The sequence below is a fragment of the Prionailurus bengalensis genome, chromosome C1 (assembly GCF_016509475.1).
Source record: "Prionailurus bengalensis isolate Pbe53 chromosome C1, Fcat_Pben_1.1_paternal_pri, whole genome shotgun sequence".
Taxonomy (NCBI): domain Eukaryota; kingdom Metazoa; phylum Chordata; class Mammalia; order Carnivora; family Felidae; genus Prionailurus; species Prionailurus bengalensis.
The window spans coordinates 217,866,467-217,886,191 of NC_057345.1; the positions used below are offsets into that span (position 1 = coordinate 217,866,467).

Here is a 19,725-nt window from a genome sequence, read left to right on the forward strand (position 1 = left end):
TTCAGAGCATAAACAAACGTGTTGAAAAGCCAGCCTACGTCTAAGCTGAAAAATTAAAAATAACCTTTCTCTTAAAAAACAATACGACTCAGGTTTAGAAAGCACGAAGAACCAGAAGAGAAGTCTTCAGAGTTCCTGGGAGGAGATTGTAATGAATGTTCTCTCGCTGGGTATTTCGGTCTGGACCAGGGGAAGTGATAGATGCGGAGAAGGGGTTTTATTCATAACGTGTATTTAATGTCATGTGGGCTCTTTTTCCTTCTTCTTTTTCCCTGGGCCTCTCTGTGCAGCATGTGAAATCGTTGACAGGAACCCCAATTGATTCTTCTCTGCCCAATAATGTGTTCATTGTGGTGGTATTTCCTGGACAGCTGGGGTTGCTTAACTGCGTAGCTACGATGGTAAGGAAACAGATTTTCCAATTGAATATCTTAACACACGACGGATTGAAAAGGGTCACAGTAAACCACATCATCACGTACGCTGCAGACCGTGTGAGGGGCAGAAAGATATTAATAGGTTCATCACTGTCGCGCGGTGGAGACCGGAATAAAGAGTGGGGTCACCCAGCCGAGGGTCATCTTCAGACGTCCCTGCGTGGGTTTAGTGGAGATGAAGTGATCTCGGGACAGTGACACATTACAAGTGACGTGAACTGGGTATTGGTGGTCAGTAGTGCCCCCGGGCCAGTCCTGAAGTTGACATTGGTCCAGTCTTAACCCACAGGGCTTTCTGAGGATCTTCTCTTTTCTTGCCTTCCCGCAGGATAGGCTTGAGGATGACTTCCTCTGAAGAGTCCCCGTCAGAGATCTCTGCTGTATTTCCGGGGAGGCAAATGGTCTCAAGAAAATTAGAATAAAAATTTCCAACATATTCTATCCGAGTCTCTGAGCTGCTTCTCACAGCTAGATGGGGAGCAAATTTAAACATTTATTAAGGAGTAAGCAGTCCATTTTCAATCCTTATGTTGTGTCTTTGTCACTGTGATTTGCATTCATATAGGAAGCCCAGCAAACTGGGAAAGAGAATGACTTTCTGATTGAATCCTATAATTTCAAACAAAGCAATTTCATGAATAAGGCATATTAATTACCGAGCCCAGAGTGATCCCCAGTTTTTTCATTTTGTTTTGTGTTTAGCTTTGTGTTAACAGAAACATTTGCGCGTTCCACACAAGGTCAGCGGAGATTTAAAAGCAGACATATGCTTTGAAAATTTATTCATGCTGGAACCGAGAACATGGAATTAATGAAGTGTACAGAAGCCGGAAGATAGAAGAAGGGGCACTGCCTCTATTTTTGTTCCGTGAAGCACTTTATTCCACTGGGAGGTCATCCTTGGCTGTCGGGTGTATGCAGTCTTCCTGCTGCGTATTAATAACCTGGGTGGGCGGACGCCGTGACAGATACAGAACTGGGAAGTGACGTGTCTCGAATCTGTTTCTAGGAATGGTAATCCTAACGATGCCCGGGGATCTCTTTGGGAGTCCCAGTATCCTAGATCTGCACAGCCCCGTCTGTCCCAGCCTTGATGGCCTCACTTCTCTGTGAGTCTCTTGTGTCCCCGTCCCTTTAGTTCACCACTATTGTTCTCCCTGCCCCCAGTTTCCCAAGGGAAAGCTTTTACCTGATGGCCCAGGAACAATTAAAGTGTATCTCCGGCCAGGCTGTGGCTGAGTCTGGTCCCCAGTGCAGGGCAGCTGCATTTGACAAGAGCAGGTGGCTTCCCTGTGTTCCCCTGGCCTCCCCAGAGCAGGATTCCTGACTTTGTGGGCAAGTGAGCTGCAGTGTCTTACACATATTTGTAATGTCGTTTCAGAAAGTATGATTTATTCATGCTTGAATTTGTTCACTGGAGATTTCCAAGCTCCTCTTTTCCATCCCCAGTGAGGCTCTGTCTGTCCTGCATGCCATGGGGGCTCTCTGTTGGAAAAAGGTCCTGGTCTTTGATCCTGACCTGTAAGGAAGAGGGAGGGGCCGGTGCAGAGGGAGGCTAGGCCCTTGGAGCTTTGGTTCTTCCAGGAAGCGGCTGGCAGGGCGGCACAAACTTTGCTGGGCATCATGTACCCAGAAGGTAGTGCCTGGCATGTCTTTTCCTTCCCTGCACAGATGTACAGGTCGTCCTTTAAGACTCCAGTAAGACCCAAGGGGTGCCTGGGTGGCTCCGTCGGTGAAGCATCCGATTTCGGCTCAGGTCATGATCTCACGGTTTGTGGGTTCGAGCCCCGCGTCGGGCGCTGTGCCGACAGCTCGGAGCCTGGAGCCTGTTTTGGATTCAGCGTCTCCCTCTCTCTCTCTGCTGCTCCCCTGCTCATACTCTGCCTGTCTCTGTCCCTCAAAAATAATGTGTTAAATTTTTTTTAAAAAATACACCAATTCTTTAAAAAAAAAAAAGACGACTCCAGTAAGACCCAAGACTCCAACCCCCGTTTTCCTACTGGCCCAAGCCTGCTGATGATTGCTAATGAGGCAGGAGAGAATATTGCTGTCATTTATCTTGGGGCCTTATTTCCACCTTGGAGGCAGATGTGCTGGTCTGAAAGAGACGCCTTCTTTGCGACAGGGTCATTGGTCATCGTATCTCTGTTTTTAGAGCTACATTCAAAACAAAACAAAACAAAACCAACGGGGCTCCTGGGTGGCTCAGTCAGTGATGCTTCCAACTCTTGATTTCGGCTCAGGCCATGCTCCAGCCTGCTGGGGATTCTCCCTGTCCCTGTCTCTGCTCCTCCCCTGCTCACGCTCTCTCTGTCTCTCTGAACACAAATAAAATAAACTTAAAAAAAAAAAAAAAAAAGAACCAAGAGCTTCAAGCCTAAAGTCTTGATTTGTGTATGTTAATAACGCAGTTTAACAAAATGGCATAAAAGAAACTGGAGCATTGCATTCGGCTCATGCTGGGGGTCTTCAGCGGACGTTGCTGACCGTGTACATGGATCGTGGTTTATTTTTTTTTTAATTTTTTTTTTTCTTTCAACATTTATTTATTTTTGGGACAGAGAGAGACAGAGCATGAACGGGGGAGGGGCAGAGAGAGAGGGAGACACAGACTCGGAAACAGGCTCCAGGCTCTGAGCCATCAGCCCAGAGCTTGACGCGGGGCTCGAACTCACGGACCGCGAGATCGTGACCTGGCTGAAGTCGGACGCTTAACCGACTGCGCCACCCAGGCGCCCCCATGGATCGTGGTTTAATATGTGAGCGACACATGCTTGCTTTTAGATGAATCCAGTAAAGTGTTCCAGGGAAAGGCAGAAACCCAAACCGATCCCAACTCTCACGTGTGTGGTTGATTTCCCCGGTTTCTGTGAGAGGATGGCAGGGAGACTGAATGGGGTGGGGGCCCCCGGGGGGGGTGTCCCCTGCTTCTTCCAGGTGGACCAGGCTGTACCGGGTCATCATGTAGGGGGAGCCGGGCTTCTTGCCTGACTAGTAACTGTTATTCCAGCGGGAGCACCGGGCAGCCCGGGAGCTGAGCTGTGCCTTGAAGGGCCTATTGATGGCAGGGTTGCTTTGAGATCTTACTGGGGGAGGCAAAGAAAAGTGTTTTGCAAATCCAAATGTTATACACCAAATGTTCCCCTTACTTTAAGAATCGTAACTGTCAGGAGCTGAATTGTTTCGAATGTTAAAGCTCTAGGCCCCCTGCCCCCCCCCCCCCCATCCCCCAGTATGTCAGGATATGACTATTTGGAGAAGGGTCTTTAATTTTTTTTAGTGTTTATTTATTTTTGAAAGCAAGTGCACGAGTGGGGGAGGGGCAGAGAGAGATTGAGAGGGAGACACAGAATCCCAAGCAGGCTCCAGGCTCCGAGGCGTCGGCACAGAGCCCGACGTGGGGCTTGAACTCACAACCGTGAGATCATGGCCCGAGCCGAAGTCGGAGGCTTAACTGACAGAGCCATCCGGGTGCCTTTGGAGAGAGGTCTTTAAAGAAGTCATTAAGTGAAAATTGAAGTCACGAGGATGGACCCTAATCTGTGACTGGCATTCTCATAAGAGGAGATTAGGACACAGGCAGGCACAGAGGGACCACCACGTGAGGACACAGTGGGGGACGCCATCTACGAGCCAAAGAGAGAGGCCTCAGAAGAAACCAGCCCTGCTGACACCCTGAACTTGGAGAAAATAAACTCGGGTTGCTTAACCCCCTCTCACCCCCCCGCAGTCTGTCATACCCTGTTGTAGCAGCCAGAGCAGACTATGAGCAGACAAATTGAAAAATTTGTCTCGATGGTTAAGGTTATTAAAACCTTGGTGGCCAATGAAACATCTATGGAAATTTTTCCTTCACACTTTCACCCCGATCTTAAAGCGTTTTTGCTCCTTTGTGCGCACTTTTTCATTAGCAGAATGTCTTTGTTACTAGAAATGAGGTTTTGCTTTAAACATTTTTTCATGCTTATTTTTGAGAGAGAGAGAGAGTGTGAGTGGGGGCTCTAGGCTCCCAGCTGTCAGCACAGAACCCGACGTGGGGCTCAAACTCACAGACCCTGAGTGAGATCATGACTGACTGAGCCACCCAGGTGCCCCAGGATGTTTTGCTCTAGAAATAATGCTGCTAACGCTCCCTTTGGAGGGACTGAGTTGACAGACCTCAGAAGGTCTCCGTGTTTTCTGCGAAGCGCTCCGTTTTCCAAAAGCCCAGGCCTTTGTACTGATCTCATTATATCCGGAATGTGTCTGATGGTGAGAATTTATGGCTTATTTATAAGTGAGTATTTCTGCTTTGAGGAAGGGAGGTCCTCCGCAATTGGCCGACTTTCCTGTGGCCTTCCAGGGTCAAGGTCAAGGGCGAGAACGTGGAGGGAGAGGCCACTGGGTCGGGATCTCAGGCAGAGAGAGGTGGGGCCGGCACATGGGCCCTGGGGCCCTGCGGAAGGAGACGCCCCACCAGCAGCAGGCACACAGCGGCCTTCGAAGCACAGAGCCATGGTCACGACTCAGCAGAGGTGACAGGGCCGGCGCCCGTCTGAGTCGGAGTCCTAGGAGACCTCACTAGCAGCACTAACCAGGAAACAAACCCACCGAGGGACAAAAAGCGACTTGCCTAAAGCCACCCGGCAAGCCAGCGGCAGAACCAGGATGGGCCCGGCAGGTCTGTCGACCCCCAGTCCAGGGCATACCACCATATCACACGTGGCCTTGTCAGACCCAGTCCTGAGCAGAGACTCCATGCCTCCCCGCGACGCACAGTCTGCGCGAGCCCCTGCGTGGCAATGCCGGGAGTGCCCGCCTCGTGGGTGGGGCCCCGTGGGGCTCGTGCTCTGTGGTCCATGATCATGGTGGGTGGGGGCCGACCCCAGCTTCCAGGGGACTGTCACTGTGGACGCTGTAATGGCATAATAGTGAATGGGGGCCACTTTGGTTTTCCTGCGAGGCCACCCTGGAGTCCTGGGTGGAAGCAGAGGCCAGCTTGAAGCCAGTGCAGGGCTTGGGGGGGGGGGGGGTGGTCAGGGTGGCAGAGGGTTTACTCAGTCTTTCCAGGAGCTCTAGAAGGAAAGCAGAGTCCTGAAGGGGAATTGGGGGATAATATTAATCTCAGGACTGGGACCTGTCCTTGAGATACAGATCAGAAAAGCGGCCTCTTTTACCCCAGCCTGCCTTGGGCTTTCAGTGTCCCATCCCTGGGAAGTAGGGTGGTAGGGTGAGGGGCGTGTGTGTGTGTGTGTGTGTGTGTGTGTGTGTGTGTATTTTAACCACCATCTCTGTTTGCTCCCAAAGTCATTTCCACTTTGCACCCCTCCTTTCCCCTCCCCTTTCTCTCCCTCCCTCTCCTCTCCACCCTCACCTTCCGAGCAGAGCGGAAGGACTAGCTCCAGCAAAGCCCTTCAGGATTTTATTGGAGGCACCTTGACTGCCTTTGCTGCCTCCCTTTGCGGACCCGCTGGGCTCTCCCTAGAGGCAGGGCCACGTGGGGTGGGGGGCACATGTCAGCCTTACTGCTTGGGTGGAGTTGGTGCTTTTTCTGAGAGTCTGGGGGTCAGGGCTGGGCTCCAGTCCAGCTCCACCCCTAACCCTGAGATCCAGGGCCCCCTTTCCCACCGGTGACTACAACTTTCTCTGTGTTAGAAGAGGGATAATAATAGTCCTTATGACACAGGAGCATTTGGGGGAATAAGCTGGATTCGCCGAATTAATATCTCTCAAGTGCCTCCGGCTGAGCCTGGCCTTGGCTAAGATTGGAAGGGGCAGCTGAGAGTTGGTCTGGCTGCGCCTTGAGGCCCATCGAGGGGCCCTGGGCTGCAGAGGGAGGGTCAGGGTGAGCAGGCTCCCGCAGTGTAGGCAGAAGGGCTAGAAGGTCTGGGTTGGGGTGGGCCAGCTGACGCCTGGTGCGTTTAAACCCAGGCAGGTGCACGGAAGGTGTGCGTCTCGTGGCCACACCGCGGCTGGACGTTGTTTCTCAGGAACGAGGCTGCCGCCGGCCAGGCTGGCAGTGTGTGGACCCAGGCAACCTGCGTGGTGCCCAAGTGGTGTGAGCGGGCTGGAGGCCCCACGTTTATCCCCTCGCCTTGGCATTCGATGGCATCCTGTGAATGCTGGAATGTGCCGAAGCAGCGGTGGGGAGTCTGGGTAGCCTGCTTGGGTCAATGGCCATCTCGGGTGTTAGATTTCCTTGCATGTCGACTCCTAATTCCCTGGAGTTCTTCCAGGGAAAAAGACCTTTTGTGCGAACGTCCCGTTGTACATGCCCAGAAACGCCCGGTGCCCTCTGATGCTTCTCTGGAAATTCTTTGACGGTACAGTGGGGGGTGGTGTTTGCGCACACACACATGCAGCCCTCTTCATGGGGGACTTCTCAGCGTGCGGTCCCCCGCGCAGGGTCCCCTCGCAGCTCCCGACAGCTTTCCGGAATGTGCCATTTGAAAAACGAAAACCCCTCATTTTGAGCACTTCCGAAATGCCAGGTGCCAAGGCCCCGGGCCGTTAGATCCTTGCGTTAACTGTGGGTTCACTCATCATTACCCTCTCCGTAGATGGTTCTAAGTTATTTCAGGTGTTCTAGGTCTTAGTGAGGATCCCGAACTCCAGGATCGATGGCTTGCATTTCCTTCTATCTCGGTGAAGGCCCAGGGCCCGCAGGCAGCCCTTGCTAGCTGAATCTTGGCCAACCAGCTGACCCGCTCTCGTCCTGGCTGTTTCCTCTGCATAGTGAGCGTGGCCCAGGCTGGATGGGCGGGCAAGGAAGGAGCCACCCACCAGGGGATCCCCCCTCCTTGGAGTGCTTACTTGAGGCTCCAGACCCTGCCCCCTGCCCCCTGCCCCCCTCAATTCTGGCCAGCTGCCGGGCAGGCTTTCCCCCCAGGCAGTCACACTCTGGAAACTCCCCACCCCCAAGCATGGCTTCATGTGGTCCATGAAGGAGGGTCACGTTTTCTCAGGGGCGGCCACCCAAGATCATCTGCGGTGGAGGAGGTTTGTGGCCACGGGAAGAAGTGAATCACCCTCCCCTCCACGCCTTTCCCTCACCGCTGTAGACCTCGAAGATAAACTCGTGGGGGTTGGGGGCTGCCGGGTGGTGTAGCAGTGTAAACGGGCATCAGCCGACCTCTGCTGTTACCTGCAACATGACCGAGGCACCACTGCTCCCTTCCAGAATTGATCTTGAATCAGCCGCCTGGACTGGTAAAAGTTAACCCCCGACACCATTTATCAAGCAGAACACTGATAGGGCCTGGGGTTTAGAGATAAAGTTGCTGCTCCTGTCTCAAGGACCCAGGTCTTCTCGGGGAGGTGGTTATGTAAAGGGCAAGTGTGAGGTCAGACAGGGGATTGACACTGAGAAGGGGTGGCCAGGCCCCAACAACGAGGTGGACTTGGCTGATCCTGCCAGCCCCAGCAGATGACCGTGGAGAGACCGGGTGTGGCATGGTCAGGACTAGAAAGGAGTTGGAAAGGCCTGGGAAGGAATGAAGGATCTTGGGAGGCAGCAGGCAGCACACATTTGTTCTAAGCACTGGGACAGATGCTTCATACACATTTCATTGTCACATCTCCCCTGTCTTCACGGCCTTCCTGCCAAATGAAACTGGGCCCGGAGACTCAAGGTCACTTTCCCGAAGTCACACAGGGCTTGCTTTGCATCATTCTGGCCTAAGAGCTCAGCCCCTTAGCCACTCTGCCCAGCAGAGGTGGCAGGGGGCTGTCCCAGGCCCGGAATGCCAGGTTAAGGAGTGGCCGCTTCCTTCTGCAGGTGACAGGGCGTCTCTGAGCGGAATTGTGGCCTGGGCTCCCATCGCTGCAGAAGGGCTGGGCCGGGCTGTCCGCTCGTTCTGGAAATCCAGTGAAGGGTGAAGAGGAAGGAAGCACAGTGCACCCTCGAGGAGGTGGGAGGCGCCTGGGAGGGGGCCAGAGGGCACACGGAGGGGAGGCCTCTGTTTGATTTTTATTCTGTGGGAGATCACTGAGTGTTTTCAGCGCTGGCCGAGGGAGAGGAGGTGATCGTGGTTGATGGAACGTGGTCCGGTGGCCAGCTCTGAGCAGGAGAGGCGAGTGTGGTTGGGGTGCCCGGAGGACAGCAGCTCCGGGCTGTGGCACCCGTGTTTTCAGGGCAGCCTACGGGTTTGCGTCGTCGGAATGGGATCGTGGGGGACCAGGGCTGCGGGGCCCCCTCACTGTGTGGGCAGCTGCGGTGGGGCCCCGTGTTCCCACTCTTGTCTGCTCGGCGGACGCAGTTTGTGGTGCCCTGGTCCCGCGGGCTGGAGTTCGGATGGACCCACCCGAGTCCACGGTGGGGTCTCGGGCATCAGGGACAGGCACTAGACAAGGGACGTGCCGTGGCCTCAGCGGGACAGAGGAGGGTCTGCAGGGTTGGGAAGGACACATGTGTCAGCCGAGCCTCCTGAAGCAGGAGTATGAGAGAGAAGACGGATGTCGTGGGTGGTTGTGGCCAGGAGGGGAGGGTGGACAGGCACAGTCCTGGGTGGTTCAGGGCGTGACCTTGGGAGGAGGCCTTAGGAAACAGCGAAGGGCAAGACCTGAGTGCAGGAGGCAGTGTGGCCTGGCTCTCCGCATGGGTGCCGTGCTCCCTAGGCGCCGCCCTTGGGGTGTCTGCCAGGCAGTGACAGGAGGAAAGGGGACCTGGGGCACGGCATGAGCACCCACTCACTGCCAGGCCACCTGGCGATCCCCCGACAGTAGTGTCCTGAGCTGGATGGCCCAGGGGCCACGAACGTCCTTGTCCGGATTTGAGGACTTCTGTGTTGATACCAAAACCGCCACGCCGCTGTCTTCGGCACCTCTCCTAGGGACAGAGGTGGCGCTACAGGGGAGGGTCAGGAAAGACGTCGGCGCCCCACAAATTGTTGGGCCACGGCACTTCTGTCTCTCATCCCTCCCCTTCCCCTCATGGAAGGTTCTGGAGCTGGTGGTGATTTTTTTTTTTCCCCCTCCAAGGAGGCGAGCTTAGCACAACATACATCAAGGCGCAGGGAGGAGGCTCCGGGGCTGCCGCGGCTCTTTGGCACCCCCCCCCCCACCCCCAGAGCAGCGTCTTCCCACCACAGGGACGCCTCCCCCCTGCTCTGTGCCCGCAGGTTGCTGATGAGCCGTGCGTGGCAGGAAGATGAGACGGCACGGATGTTTTATTTCATCTTATTGTGTCAGAACTGGTCCCCGTGACCCACTTCTCCTCTTTCTCAGGAGCTTTTATGCAAATCGTAAGGAGCAAGGGGGGGTGGCGGCTGCTACCAGCTTGCGTTTATCCTCCACCCCCCCCCCCCCCCCCGCCCCGGGGAGTGCGGGAGCTGGTGACACATTGGCTAATAAAGGCAGCAGGGTGGTCACGTGTCTCCCACTGCCGACTGTGGTGGGGGTGGGGGGTCTGGGCTCTGAACCCACTTCTTAGTCATGTTGTTTTCCACATTTAGAGAGAAATATATCAAACCTTCAGGTCCCCTGGGCACAGGTAAAAGATTTCCAGATATCTCAGCAGCCAAATCCCAAAAGGGGTGCAGAAGTGATAACTCTGCCCAAATAGGCTTTTCTCGAGCTTTGTAAGGGTACGGACAGAAATTCCCAGGGTGTTATTTGTGGCCTGGATGTTTTTTATTTTCGTAGAAGTGCCCGACTTCACAAATCTTGGGCGGGGCGGGGGTGGGGTGGGGTGGGGTGGTCAGCGGGTCTGAAAACAAACTTGGTAAGCATCCAGAAGTTGTCAAAGCATATTTAAGTGGCTGTTTGACCGCTCATGGTATTTGCTTCCACTCCTGGAGGCTATTCGGGGGCGTCTCTGACCCGATCAGACCCTCCTCGTGTTTTAATTGTAACGTCTGTAGGAAGATGATTGTGCAGATGGTATTATTAGAAGAATCTCTTCCGGCGGATCCTGCAGAGGAAGTTTCGCGACCCGACAGGCCCGGTCCCGTGTGCTCTTGAAGACGGGGCAGATTAGGTAATCGGTAGGAATTTCTTGGTCTTTCTCCACACAAATTCCAGAGCTTCTTTGCAGCTGTTCGGGGGACAGGTGCACAGCTGAGTGCTACCCTTGATTAAATCCTCCTGATTCCTCAGCTGTGTGTCCCCAGAGCGCCGAAGACTGGAGAGGGAAGCTGAGCCTCCCTGGGGGAAGCTCTGGCCGCAGCCAGTGCCCGGCACCTCAAGGGTGACCGTCCGCGGGGGACCCTGTGGTTGTGACGCAAACCACAGAGTGTGGTGTGTGTATTCGTTTCACCAAAGCGACGCTTACTATGTGTGCTTTGAATTTCACCTTGAGTCCCCTTTGTCTGGCGTTGAGCAAGAAGCACCACCGAGAAATTTCTGCCGTTTTCCTTTGTTTGGGGAGCGCGAAGCTACTCACGAGGGACTTTTTGGGGAATATTTTTTTTTTTTTTAATTAAAAAAAATTTTTTTTTTTCTTTTTCAACATTTTATTTATTTTTGGGACAGAGCAAGACAGAGCACGAACAGGGGAGGGGCAGAGAGAGAGGGAGACACAGAATCGGAAACAGGCTCCAGGCTCCGAGCCATCAGCCCAGAGCCCGACGCGGGGCTCGAACTCACGGACCGCGAGATCGTGACCTGAGCTGAAGTCGGACGCTCAACCGACTGCGCCACCCAGGCGCCCCTGGGGAATATTTTTAAAGCCAAGGCTTTTCCCCCTTGGCCTACGGAAGCGCGGGTGAGCTTTCAGCTTGGTTTCCTCTTGGCTCCCTGCACCAGATTGTGTGGAGGAATCTGCCGTATCTGTAAAATGGGCTGGATTAAGGTTGCTTCTAGCCCTCGCTTGCTGTAAGTGGAGGATGCCAGCCTGGCCTCATGCGGGAGTAACCGGGAGAGGACAGTGGGTCAAAGCAGCTCCAGACCGGGGGTACGCTGGCCGGAGCAGCCCTGCGCACAGGTCCCAGCAGAGGCTCATTGTGGGAGCTCCCTGGAGGGCGAGCCAGCGAGCTTACCTGCGATCACAGGTGCTCATGCGCTCCGTCGACCCCTTGTACGTGCTGGCCCGTCTCCCCCACAGGCGGCTCATGGCCCAGAGTGTTCACGCGTCATGCTTAGGGTGTTTTCTGATTAAGAACGACACAACGATGCTTTGGATTTTAAATCGCTCATTTTTGGCAAAACTTAGTTTTATTTCCTTTCCCGCATTGTCATCATGTCCATGATACTTATTGATTTAAACTAATGGTAATTGAGGACTCATCGGTCACCGAGCGAGGACTCCTGGTGGCCTCGTCTGTCACTCTTGCTCTTCTCCCTATTTGGGGAAGGGTTACTGGAAATAATTGCTTCTTTTCTTACAGAGGGACCGTCTAGAGCTTTCTCGTATCATACACAGAGGCAAGAGAGGATGGCTGCATCAATAAAATAATAAAATGAGAACTCGGAGACACGGGAACCACCCCTTCCCTTTTCACGCAAGTGTGCCTTGCCTGTCCCTTGGGAGCAGTGGTTCTCCCCTGGTGACATCTGGCAATATTTGCACACATTTTTAGCTGCCGTGGCTTGGGGGAGGGGTGTATTGGCATGAGTAGGGGGAGGCCAGGGGTTCTGCTCAGAACCCTACGATCCCCAGGATGGGCCCTCGGCAACAAAGGACCCGAGTCCGGAGTGTCCGTGGCGCTGAGGTTGACCACCCTGTCTGGGTGAAGACCAAATACCGCTCCCTCTTGAAGCCGTTTTTGAATGTTCCAGCAGGAAACAACCGTTTTCTGCCTTCTTCTTACCTGCCTCCTTCCTATCCTATGTAACACTTCCTTCTGGATAGCGGTTGCTTAGGACACTTGGGTGTCCCCTCACCTTCCAGCTACCCCATCAGCGAGCAGAGTGCTCTGGGCACAGTCCGTGTGTTCTACACCATCGTCTGGCTGGGGAGCAGAACATGTGCGGGCAGGTGGCCTCGTGCTGTCAGGTGGGGGGGGGGGGGGGGCTGTCACAGACCGCCGGGATCGCCGGTTCTGATTCGCCTTGCAGGATCTTCCGTGAGCAAAGTGCACCCGCGCAGGTGTCCTGCCGAGTGTCAGCGTCTCGTCGTGTTCACCTGGCACCCAGAACCAGGGGAAGGCTGCCCAGAGAAGCCCTTCGTTCGCGGGCCACTGAGCTGAACTTGGGGTGCCTCAGACCAGGGCTTGGGGAGGGTGTCTCTCACTCCCCCTCTGCCCCACCCCTCCCACAGGGGCACCCAACTCTGGGCCTCGTATAAAACAGCCTGATTCTCTGATCTCCAGATGCCTTCCGACAGGAAGCGGACTGGAAAAGCCCTCTCCCCGTGAAGTCAACCCAAATTCGGTTTTGATTAAAGTAGTTGCTGACCTGTTGTTCTGGCTCCTTCCATCAGGAGCGTGGTTGGTGCTGCCCATTGAGGTGACACCGTGGGGCCGCCGGTTAAAAGTGAAAAGAGGGGCGCCTGGGTGGCTCAGTCGGTTGGGCGGCCAACTTCGGCTCAGGTCATGATCTCGCGGTCCGTGAGTTCGAGCCCCCCGTCGGGCTCTGTGCTGACCGCTCGGAGCCTGGAGCCTGGAGCCTGTTTCAGATTCTGTGTCTCCCTCTGACCCTCCCCCGTTCATGCTCTGTTTCTCTCTGTCTCAAAAATAAACTTAAAAAAAAAAAAAAAGTGAAAAGAGCGTGGAGCCCAGGCACAGCCTCCCGGGGTCTTCGTGTTCATATGCATGGGACCGTCCAAGGTTGGGGTGGCCGTGGCTGCATTATTGTTGGCCCCCGAGGACAAATGTAGGTAGGACGTAAGTGCTGAGACCTCTTCCCGCTAGACCAGAATGTCCTGGCCTCAGGGACCGAGCCCACTGGCCCCTCCGTGATTTGTCAGGTTCTTACCTCTTTTGTGTTTGTTTTAACCCCCAGCTTATAAAAGGAGAAAAGTGGGGCCCCTAATGAGTCCAGTCCAGGCAGGGTTGACTGCAGGGTCGTCTGTCTGCAGAAGCCGAACAACACAGTAGATCTGAGAGCGGAAAGAAGGCCTTCCTTCCCCCTGGGGTGATCTGACTTGAGTCTCATGCCAGAAGGTGAATTGGGGAATTGTGGGTTGAGCACAAATGCCTTTCCTTTTGCTTCTTCTGTATCTTTCAGTCAACCTGGTGCCAGAAACCGGTCTGGAGAGTGCCCGGTGAACTGGGGGAGGGGCTTTGTTGCTGCTGGGGTGGGAGTGCAGAGCCGGGCAAGGTCAGTGGTTGGCTGGTTGCGGTGGCCCACACACGTGGTTCTGCTGTGATGCTGTAAATGTGATTACTAGCTGGCAAGTTCTGTGACTTGGAAAGTCAGCTCCAGGAGCAGACGGCTCTGCTGACTACCAGAGGTTCCCTTTAACTAAGGCTTATCAGCTCTAGTAACACTTGCAAAATAATACTCTCATGGAGGATGTTTAATTTATAGATAGCTAGAAATGGCCCAGGCCGGGGGAAGTCTTGGGAAGGTGGCCAAAAGATCCCATAAACCTGGAATAGGAGTGCAAAGCCGGCTGCTGGGGGGGGAGGGGTGGGGACGACGATGGAATCGGGGTGTACGTACCCGCTCCCCATTCCTAGATCCCTCTGCATCCCTTCCCTATAAGGAGCCCCTGCAGCGTTGAGGATTTGCCTGCCTTCGATTTGGTTTTGATTGAGTATTGATAACACCTACAGACTTTTTTTTTTTTTAAATAAGCCAAAATGGTGATCTATTCTAAGGCACAGAAAAATTTAAGAAATGATGGTCTAGATGGGTCCGTTTAAAAAGCAACAGAAAAAGAAAGCATAGTGCCACCTGAACATACATAGCATGACCGTTTCTATTTTTAAAAGGCAGGTCTGGCTGCATTAAAAGGGGATTTAGATTTTGGAGTGGCAGGATGTGTCTGAGCCTCCGATTCTTTGCATCGGGCGAGCCCATGTATCCAGGGCAGTAGGGAGAGGTGATTCTCCCGGGCTGTTTCAGCCTCGACAGTCAGGCCTGGTGCGGGATCATTGTGCTTGGTGTGGAAAATAAATGCTTTCCTGTGAGGCCAAGGCAGTGTGAGTCAGTGGGCGTCCGGGGCCGTGGCTGAAAGAGCTCCTCTCATTTAGCACCATCCCAGAGATTCCTGGTCATGTAAGGTGGATCAAATGGAACCTTCTACTCTGCGGACTGAGTCCTCCCACGGCAACGTGCAAACCCTGGGCTGGATTCAGGATAACCCTGCCGGCATCGTGCAAGACCCCAGCAGTTCCTTATGGAGTGCTCTAGGAACGGGGTTTTACTTTTTACGTTTGGCTCTACGAATACCTCGGATGACCAGCAGGATCTGTGTCTTGACGATGGGCTAATTTCATAGGAAAACCTAGCTCCAAACTTGAAAGTTGCCTTGGTCTTAAAAAGTGAGAATAAGTCCCAGGGGAAGTTAGGAGCCCTGGGTTCTGATTCTCCATGAGTCCCCCTACCCCCCGTGTGCGCAGAGGCCCCTGCCTCTCTGCAGGTGAGGTTTGAGTCGCCACTTAAAGCCGGCCTGACCTTTCTGTCCACACAGCTACAGCCTTGAAAGGGTAGACCCCACCCAGTGTTCTTAGCGCTCACCCCGGAGACAGACCGGCAGGGCTCTGCTCTGTCTCCCATCCTTGTACCTTCCCCACACCGGCTTTGTGTGAAACCACGTGGCCTTGAAAACACCGTTTTTTCCCACAACTTTGTGAGTTCTTTGAGGACAGAGGCCCTGCCTTCTCACTGTGTAGCGTTGCGGTCAGTGTCCAACATGCATTTGATGAATAAATGAGCAAACAGAAAAGTGAATGAGTACGTGGAAGCTTGCTAGATGTTGGTATTATTTACATCTGATTAGCATCAAGCTCAGCCTTACACATTTCTCTCTCTCTCTGCTGTTAACAAAGCAAACGGCGATGCTCACAAGGACCAAAAAAAAATGCCACGGTGGCAAGGGGGATGGGCACAGGTAGTGCGACCCCCCAAAAAGACCCCGGGTTCCGCGCTCAGCAGTGAGCTGTGTAGCCTCGAGGAAAGCACCCACCCTCTCTGAGCCCCCTCTGCATCCACCTAAGCTGACGGGCTCTAGAAACCTCATCCTGAGAGCTGGTCAGGGTCTGTGTGCCGCTCTGGAAGTTGCTGGTTCCTGGGTCTTATCAGAGAGGGCTTTTCATTGAAACTCTGAAGGTAAGCCAGATCTGTTCTGGGGTTCCCTACCTTTGCACTCGAGGAATGTTAGAGGCACTGCCCTTGAACCCTTGAGCGCCAAGAGTAGGTGGACAGAGCTTGCGACGATTCTGTGATTGTGGCAGTCGTGTCCAGGTACAGCCACCGGGGGTGGTCAGAATTGTTTTAAACGTTTGTTTTAATGGATTTTACCTTTCAGAGCAGTTTTTGGTTAACAGCAGGTTTGAACAGAAGGTGCAGAGAGTTCCCGTGTACCCCCTGCCCCGACCCATGCATAGCCTCCCCGCACTATCCACATTCCCTCCAGAGTGGTACGTTTGGTATAATCGATGAACTGATGTTGGCACCTTATTATCACTCAGAGCCTATAGTTTACCTTGGGATTCACTCTTGGGGCCGTGTATTCTTTGTGTTTGGACAAAGGTGTAACGACACATGCCTACCCTTATGTGGTATCATATATTTTCCCCACTCTAAAAATTCTCTGTTCTGAAGTATCTTCTTAAAAGGAAATAGAATCAACCAGCAGTCTCTCTGATCTGTGTCACTAAATCCACATGTTTAATTTCACTCTGAGTAAAATCCAGATTTCCTCAGCTATAACTTCTTTCCTAAGAGGCCTGGTCGTGCATCTTTGTGTCCTTTTCAGTGCTCTGGGCACGGTGTTTGGTGATAGACAAGGAGGGGAGGCCAGGACCAGCAGCCACAGAATCCCAGAATGGTGGTGGCCTGCCGAGGAGCTCTCTCCCTCAGAAAGAGCGTCTCCTGTGTCTTTTGCATATCCAGGCCTCGAGAAGCCTGTGTAAGCATCCAGTTTGATCAGCGGACCCTTCGTGACATTTTCCTTCTGACACTTGGAAGAAGCCAATGGAAAGCCCTACTTTCGAGACCTCAGGAAGAACTAACAGGTTGATCCGCATAAGAATATTGTTCTGCATCAGGTCATATCAAGGACCAGGATCTATGTAGCCAGGAGGGAGCAGGCAGGGGAATCTGATGGAAGAGAAACCCAGCAGGCAGCGTTTAGCACTCCCACACACTGCCTGGCACACAGCACCTTCGCTGATTCAGTCCTCACAAGACCGCAGAGAGTTTAGTTCTGATTTTCTTCCTCCCCACCTTACAGGTGTGAAATCGGAGACGGTGAGGTGGCCTACAGGCTTGGACACGCACGTTTGCAACACTGTGTTCTCCTGCCTCTTAAACCGGCAGGGGCATTTCCCACACATTGGGGAACTTACTCCTAAAACAGTATTTCAGGAGTGAAACTGCATGGTCCTTCACTTGGAGGGCAGTGGCGTGAACTGCACCATCACAGGAAGCAAGAAGGTCCCTCCCTTGCTCCCTCCTTCCAGGCCATGCACTTGCTCCTTCCGAGTACAAGTATACAAGTACACTTGGGAGGGGTAACAAGCACCTGAGATCTCTTGCTTTTTAAGTAAGTCGTTGTTTGAGTTGCATCCTCCACAGAGCTCTACGGGGAGGACAGATGCTTCAAATAAACTGGTGAGACCCGGCCCATGTTTTCTTTTTGCGGGCCACGCCCTGGAGTGTAGGGTTAGTGTAGGGTGAGGGTTCAGGCCTGGTGCCAGGCCTGCCCCCCGGAGGCTCCGGTCCGCGCGGCGGCGATCCAGCCCGGTGCTTCTGCCTTGCCCGCGGGGCCGCGCTCCCGCCGCCGCCGCCGCGCTCCCGGGACTCGGCCGCCGGGCTGGGCGCGCGGCCCGCGGTCGCTGCACGTCGGCCCCCGCCCGCCCCGCCCCGGCGCGCATTTCCATTTTAAACCGCCGCCCGCCCGCCCCTCGGCCGCGGCCGGCGCAGCTGCCCGCGCGGCCCATTTCGGGGAGTGGCCGAGGCTGCGGAGCCGCGAACTGTGCAGAAAGGGCCTGGAGATGCGAGCGGGCCCCGCGCCGTAGACAATGAAGCCGCGGGCGCCGCCGCCCGCCCCGGGCCCCGCGCGCCGCGGCCGCACCTGCCGGCGAGACCGTCCCTGCGCCTGACCGCCCGCCCGCCGCTCCGCCCACCGGCCCCGCCGGCCCATGGCTGGGCGCCCCGGGCCCGGACCCCCGCACTCGGGCCGCGCGGCGCACGGGCCGGCGGGCGCCAGGGGTGCCGTCCCCGCAGCCTGAGCGCAGCCCTCGAGGCGAGCGGTGTGTGTGGGGGGGGGGGGGCGTGGGCCCACCCCGGGCGCGCCCGCTCTCCCCGCCTCGCCCCGCGACCGCCCGACCGCGCGTCCCGGCCCGCGGCGCGCTGGATGCGGCGGGGCCCCGGCGGGCGGCGCGGCGGCCACGGCCCCGGGCGACATGTACCTGCTGGACGGCAGCGGCGAGCCCGCGTCTCCGCCCGCGGACACGATGCCGCGCGGGACGCCCCCCCGGAAGACCGTCTACCGCATCTCCGTGACCATGGTCAGGAAGGACCAGCTGGCCGCGCCGGGCCCCGGCGGTCCCGACCCGCGCCCTGCTCGGAGGCCCCGGCCCGCGCGCTCCCCGGACGCGCCCGGGCGGCTGGTGGAGGAGGCCGAGGAGGAGGCGGCGGCGGCGGCGGCGGCGGGCGCTGAGGACCCCGAGGAACGCCGGCCGCGCGCCTGGGACTTCCGCACCTTCCGCACCCGCAGCACCGGGCAGCTGGAGCTCGGGCGGCTCCGGCCTTGCGCACGCGGCCCCGAGCCCGCGGACCTGGCCGGCAGCCCCCCGGCCGTGGAGGAGGGGCCCGGCTCGCCCGCGCCCGGCAGCCCCGACGTGGAGGGGGTCCGAGCCGCGCCCCTGCGGCGGAGCCTCAGCTTCAGGCACTGGAGCGGGCCCGAGGCGCCGCGGAGTCGGGCGCTGGGCCGCGGGAGGCGCCACAGCAGCTCCGGGAGCCTGGCTTGGGCGCCGGGCGGCGAGGCCGCGGCCGACCCCGGGGCCGCCCTGGAGCCCGCGGAGGCCCCCGCGCCGCCGGCCTCGGAGAAGCGCAACACCCTGGACGTGGGCGAGGTGCTCAGCAAGAACGACGCGCTCTCGGACCTGGAGCGCTGGGAGCGCAGCAAGAGCAAGAACCGCACGCTGGACAACAGCGACCTGCAGCGGCTGGAGCGCGCGCGGGCGGCGGCCGCGGGCCCTGGCGGCGCCTCGGAGCACCGGCTGCTGCGCTTCTTCAGCGGCATCTTCGCGCGCAGGGATGGCGGCGCGCCCGGCGGTCCCTCTCCCCGGAGCGGCGCCTCGCGGTCCCGCGGCTACTTCAGCCTGCGCAGGGCCCCAGCCGACGCGCACTCGTCCAGCGCCGAGAGCATCGACGGGTCCCCGCGCAGAGGTGGGCGGCGCGGCCGGGGAGGTGAGGGCAGTGGTGGGAACTGGCCTGGTTCCGCAGCGGCCTGCTCAGAGGACGCTGGGACTCGGGAGCGGCTAAGGGAGCCGCCGTCTCCGGCCGCCAGCCGGCGGGTGGCTACGCCGGGCGGGAGCTCGCGCGCTGCGGGGTTTTCCTCGGTAACGCTGCTGCGGTCGGGAAGATCTTGGCTTCCCCTGCCTCCGGCCGTGTCTGGTGGTGCCTTTCAGGGTCTGTGTCCTCCTGGGGAGAGATCACCTCGCCAGGCGGTGTGTTTCTAGGGCAGGCGCTGGCACCGCCTTCTTTAAGCGGGGCCGTGAGTTCCGTGGGCTCCCTGGCTTGTGGTACCTGTGGGCTGCCTGGGACTTGGCCTGGAAGCAGCCGCACAGGTGGTGCGCCCGGCCTCCGGCAGCCGCATTCCTCTTGGTTAATTTTTTCCTCCACCCTCAAGCCTAGTCTCCCTGTAGGCGCTACAGTCTGTGAGTGCGGGTGGTGTGGCCCCCACTGATTGGACGGCGCTCACCTATTGCGATACCGGTGAAGATTGTTCACCCGGGCGGTCAGGGATACAGGCCTCTCCCCACAGCCTCTGGTGTCTTAGCGGGAGAGCGAGTCTGGGACAGGATTCCGTTTGTTAGTAATGTATTCTATGCCGGTAGGATAATCACAGCCCGGCAGCCTGTTCTGAAATTTCAGTTCCCTTTCGCCTTAGGCCCTCCAGCAGGGGCCTCGCAGGGAAGGTTTTGAAGGCAGATGTGACAATACTCTCTTGGAAAAATTAGGTAAGCTTGATAGCATTTGGGAGTCAGAGTCGTCCAGAAGTCGCAACACACAGATCCCCTTCTCTCCACGTGCG

The 19,725-nt window shown here is 56.4% G+C and overlaps 1 protein-coding gene across 10 annotated transcripts in view; it reads left to right on the top strand.

Moving 5' to 3' along the window:
* The window catches only part of AGAP1 (ArfGAP with GTPase domain, ankyrin repeat and PH domain 1), a 552,763-nt gene that overhangs the window by 133,172 nt on the left and 399,866 nt on the right, over window positions 1-19,725 (top strand). For 5 of the 10 annotated variants that reach the window (XM_043578231.1, XM_043578233.1, XM_043578234.1 and 2 more), the window contains exon 1: window positions 17,834-18,857. The exons of the other annotated variants lie outside the window; for them this stretch is intronic. In XM_043578231.1, the coding sequence (XP_043434166.1) occupies window positions 17,870-18,857 (988 nt within the window). In that variant the 5' untranslated portion in view covers window positions 17,834-17,869. Of the gene's footprint in view, window positions 1-17,833; window positions 18,858-19,725 lie in introns of those variants that run through there. 10 annotated transcript variants of the gene reach the window in all.